General features: G+C 52.6%; 1 protein-coding gene across 1 annotated transcript in view; it reads right to left on the bottom strand.

The window, feature by feature from the left end:
- Positions 1-398: 398 nt before the first annotated feature.
- Positions 399-5,271, bottom strand: part of PKD1L3 (polycystin 1 like 3, transient receptor potential channel interacting) — an 81,501-nt gene continuing 76,628 nt past the window's right edge. The window contains exons 27-31 of the mRNA XM_062176036.1: positions 4,389-4,549; positions 2,893-3,103; positions 2,468-2,569; positions 822-953; positions 399-494 (exon numbers count right to left, since the gene is read on the bottom strand). Coding sequence (XP_062032020.1) covers positions 399-494; positions 822-953; positions 2,468-2,569; positions 2,893-3,103; positions 4,389-4,549 — 702 coding nt within the window. The remainder of the gene's footprint in view (positions 495-821; positions 954-2,467; positions 2,570-2,892; positions 3,104-4,388; positions 4,550-5,271) is intronic.

Genomic DNA, 5,271 nt, shown 5'->3' with positions numbered 1-5,271 from the left:
CTGCTTTCTCCACTGTTCTGTCAAGCAATGGAGTAACAATTTGGAATTGAATGGAGACGATTTTAAGCCAGCCCCTTCCTGCAGCTCCCTCAGGCTCATCTCCGTGTCTGCTGAAGCTCAGATGTGCCACAAGCATCTGGCTATTTCTCAGTGGGCAGTGAACCTTCTTTGGTTCCCACAGCCGTCCTGCAGCACCGGTGGTGTTTTCCTGACAGTATCAACAGCCACAAGCAAGAACTTGGAGCCATGAGAATTCCGATTCCTCACTAACGTACAGAATGTAGAATAAAGTGTTTTATATGCACCTATAATTTTCTAGGTGCACCCTGAAGACAAGACACTAAGCAGTAATAACAAGATAGCTCACCTTCTAGGACTCCAGTCAGTACCCACTGCTGTCATGGCTGCTTCTCCGGGGAGGGATTCTGGTGCCACCGGATTCCTAACAAACTCGAGAGCTTCTGTAGCAGCATATCTATCAGTGTAGTTTCTGTCTGCTGAGGACAAAAGGAGAAAAATGAAGAAATTCAGATTGTTTCTACTGCTGGAGTAAAAGGACCAAAGATAGATACCAAGTAAATGCACAGGAAGTATTAAAATGCTGTTTCCTTAATGATGGACTGTCCAGCATCAGAGAGTTTCCAGTACTTAACAGTCGAGGCAGCTGTTTGTTTAGAGCACGTCACGGTGAGCTGGCTTCTAGGAGAACGGGTGCAGGAAAGTCAGCACCCTGGGCCTGTGTTCTCACAGGCGCACACTCAGGTGGTCTTTCCAGGGCACAAAATCGCTAGTTTTCACTCACGGAGAAGAAGGTTGCCTACCTTAAGGGACTTTCTTTCTTTTCCAAAGGCCATGAGAATAGCAGAAACAAAAAGATTGATGACCACAAGTACCATCAGGATGGTGCTGGTGAGGATCAGGAAGTAGCCCAGCACTGGGTCCAAAGCAATAACCTGGGGAGAGCACAGGAACACCTGAGGAGCTGACAGCTGAGTGTATAAACATAACGTACACGCGTATGCTAAGGCTGGGGATGTGTTCCTAAGAAAGCCTTTACCCAGCGGGAACCAGGAGGGAGGCAGTAAGACAAGGAGAACAGGAATGGGCAGAACAGGGGTGACTGTAAGGGTGTTCAGCTAACTGATTTGAATAAAACAGTTAAATTGCGGTGGAGCTGTAAATGACTGAAAGCCCATGTGAGTTTTGGCGGTTTGGGAAAATACCCCTACATATGGAAGCTTCTAGGGGGTAGCAAACACACAGAGAATAAAATGTGTTCCAGTAGGAGGGACAATGAAAACCTTGTGCTGTACCAGGCACCTTCTCTGCACAGAAACATTCTAGCAGAATTGAACTGGCTGGGCATAGAAAGCTGATATGCGTTTATTACTTGAGAGTGCTCCCATCCACTGGTTCACTCCCCACGTGGCCTTAAACACCAGTGGAGGGCTGGAGCCAGGAGCTGGCAGTTCAGTCCTGGTCTCCCACAGGGGTGGTAGGAAGCCTGGTTATTGGAGCCATTACCTGCTACCTCCCAGGGTCTGCATTAGCAGACCTCAAATTGAAGCTGAGAACCAAATCCAAGTTCTGTGATGCTGTATGTGGGCATGGTAACTGCTAGGCTTAACGTCTATCCCTGGCAGGCTTTGTCTTTAAATTATTTTTAAAGATAAAAATACTGAGTTCTGTCATTATTTACTTTCGTGTATAGAGATATTTTCTCAAATTTTGGGCCTACTACAGTGGTTCCCATAGCATTCCTGTTTGCTTTTTAAATGAGGGATTGGTGATCCAGTCATTGTTGCCATCAGGGCACTCCACAATTCAGAGGTGACGACTGAACACCTCCCCGAAGGCAGTGTCCGACAGTGTTTCCCAGCACTACCCTGTACGTGCTTAGACGTGCTCAACAAACGAGTCCAGGTTAACCAAGTAATTTGGGTAGCCTGAGCGTGATATAAAACTCCTCCCTTTCCCTTCATGTTGTACAGCTCCACTAAAACCAGGCATGTTTCATCCGGGTCACCCATGTGGGTGCAGAGGCCTAAGCCCTTTTGGCCATCTTCCACTGCTTTCCCAGGCCATTAGGAGAGAGCTGGATTGGAAGAAGAGCAGCTGGGACATGAACCAGTGCCACAGCGCTGGGCCCTGCTCCATTTCTGATCCAGCACCCTACTGATAGGAAAACTGTGGAAGGTGGGCCCTGCTAATGAACCAGCAGTTGGAAGGTCTCTCTCTCTACCTTTCAAATCAATAAATTATTAAAAATACGAAGTGAGGAAAACAGGACTAAGTGCTTGAGAAAGCACAGACTTCTCAAAGCAGTGCCCACCCACAGGCTGGTGTAGCCGTAGCGCGCACAGAATGGCAGAGGTCTAAACACTGGTGTGCAATGATACTCCAGTATCTTACTCCACAGCTGCCTTCAAAAGCAAGCCCCTCCTCGAGGGAAACCAGGATTTGTTACCTCTTTGTGGTGAGAAATTCCCATGAGGAGACCAACAACAGTCACCAGCGAGTTGACAAAAGTCCGGTAGTCAGAGATTTTCCATCCAAACAGCACGTGAAACTGAATGGGAGAGAAGCTGTCAGTGGGTGCTGCTGCAATTTGCTCTGACCCGAGGGGCTTGGTGAGGGGGCCAACACAGAACCAGGGGAAGGAAAAGATAGGGGCCAAATTATTATGCCACCCAAGATTCCCCTTGTAACTAGTGTTTTCATATGAATTTGACTTCACATCCAGTGAACTAAATTTTGTCCCCATTTTAGAGGCAAGGAGACAAAATGGGTTTAAGTCCTACTAGTTGAGCATGGGACTTCAGCCAGTGCTGCTTTCTCTACCACCCTTTGTAAGGAAGTGACCAGTGTCCCAGAGCGGAGCCCAGGGCTTACCGCGGCCGCGTAGCCAGTGAGCAGGAGCAGGATGATCAGCAGGAAGCCGGTCACCTCGTCCCAGGCTCTGCTCAGGGTTCTGCTGATGACCTGCAGCCGGGCGTTGTGATGCAGCAGGTCCCATAGCTGAACCGTGGCCAGCAGAACCAGGATTCCCACCAGGTGAGTGACCGCAGAGTCCACTTGAACTGCCTCATGGAAGCTGATGAACCTGTACCAAGGAGCGAGGACAGCTGCCCAGCATGAAGCGGGTACCCCCCCCCCCCCGCCCCGGATTCCCTGGACCCTCCCCCACCAGACCACAGCCCCTCTGAGGCCTGTCAGGTTGAACGCCCGGTGTGAGAACTCGTGCCAGGGGGCCCTGCTGTCCGAGTGCATATGAGAATATTAGTAAGTGGCCGTGTATTGGAGGCGGGGTTCGGTGCAGGGGTTAAGTCGCTGCTTCGGATGCCATGTCCCATATCGGAGTGCCTGGTTTGAGTCCTGGCTCCTGTTATTCTTAATACAAGGTTTAGAAAGATTTAAAAAAAAAAAATTTTTTTTTTTTTTTTTTTTGAAAAGCAGAACGTGAGCACTGATTACCTTCATCTCCAGCACTACAGCAGGGACGTGGGCGTCCCAGGCAGTGACAACTCCGGGACAACGCCCCTCCGAGCTCCGCCACGTCTAATCCAGCTTCCTGCTAAACGCACATCCTTGGAGGCTGCAGTAATGGCTCAAGTGCTGGGGTCCCTGCCACCCACGTGGGAGACCCAGATTGAATTCCCAACTCCTGGCTTTTGCTTGGCCCAGCCCTCACTGTTGTAGGCATGTGGGGAGTGAGTCAATGATGTAAGATCTCTCTGCCTTATAAATGAAATATTAAAGTTATTTTTGTTTAAGATTTATGTACTTGAAAGGCTGAGTGGCAGAGATTACCATCCATGGTTCATTTCCCAAATGGAGGTAACCGCCAGGTCTGGGCTGCTGCTAGGAGCCAGGAGCCGGAGCTGGACGGATCCGGGTCTCCCACGTGGGTGGCCGGGTCCAAGCACCTGGACCATCTGCTGCTGCCTTCCCAGGCGCATTAGCAGGGCGCCAGATCAGGAGCAGAGCAGTGGACTCACCCCGGCCTGTACGGATGGGATGCTGGGGTCCTAAGCAGCCACTTCGCCCGCCTCGCCACGGGGCATGAAGCCGCGCATTGCCTTGAGAACGACCCCGGAGAGACCTGGGCGCGTGCCCTCCACCCAGAGACCCCGGATCCGCCCTGTCCGCTGCGCTGGTCCCGGCTCTCTGCCCCTGACCTGAGCAGGGGACGGCGGCTCCCCAGCCAGGCGTGCGCACGTGAGAACTTGTCCGTGACCTCGTGTGACGCGCACACCGCGGCGCCACGAACACACACACTCTGTCCCCCTAGACGAGCCCTGCCAGCGACCTCCGTGAAGCTCTCGTGTTGTTCGCATGCACGCGGCCCCCTGGAGGACCCGTGCGTGGACCCCGTGGCGCCCGCCTACCTGTCCCGGGCCTGGCGGCGCTGGGCCATGTGGGTCCTGTGCAGAGAAATCCGCCTGAGGTCGAGCGCCAGGATGACGAAGCTGACCAGGACGACGCTCGTGTCCAGCGCGTTCCTCTTGCGCGTGAGGAACCTCCACCCCTGCCGTCTCAGCCGCCGGCCCTGGACACGCGCGGCGCAGTCAGACGGCCCCTGGGGACACGGGCCGCCAGCGCCGCGCTCCTGGGACGCCATTCTTTTCGTGGAGACCACAGACCTGTGGCTTGGGAAGCTTCTCAGGTGGTTACCCAAGTACAGGGGGCAGGCGTTTGGAGCAGGCGAGCCGACGCCGCCTGCGATGCCCACGTCCCGGAGGAGGGGGCCTGGGCTCCGGTCCCGCTCCCCTCCTGCTGATGTGCACCCCGACAGGCAGCTGGCGAGAGCTTGGACGTTCGGGCCCCCGCCACCCACGTGCAGATGCCCAAACTGAATTCTAGGCTCCTGGCCCAGCCCAGGTTGTCGTAGGCATTTGGGGAGTGAACCAACTTTGCCTTTCAAATAAATAAATGAAGCTTTTTTAAAAAATACAGTTTGGCTTAAGATACACAGTCTCTCTGAGAGCCATCATTCCTGTTTTTGAGAACTTACTCTTTGTTCAGCATACTTTCTTGATGCGACTTTGTATTAGGGCAATAAAGATACATGGAAAACCATTTCCACAGAACTTTTTTAAAAAAGAACGCTTTAAGATTTATTTTATGTGAAAGGCAGAGTTACAGAGGTGCAGAGAAAGATTTTCAACCCACTGGTTCATTCCTCAAATGGCTGCAACTGCCCCAGAGCTGGGCCAGGCCAAAACCAGAAGCCAGGAGCTTCATCCAGGTCTCCCGCATGGGTGGCAGGGG

This window comes from Lepus europaeus, chromosome 19 (assembly GCF_033115175.1).
Source record: "Lepus europaeus isolate LE1 chromosome 19, mLepTim1.pri, whole genome shotgun sequence".
Taxonomy (NCBI): domain Eukaryota; kingdom Metazoa; phylum Chordata; class Mammalia; order Lagomorpha; family Leporidae; genus Lepus; species Lepus europaeus.
The sequence above is the reverse complement of the archived record's forward strand: the minus strand, read 5'-3'. Positions and strand labels throughout refer to the sequence as shown.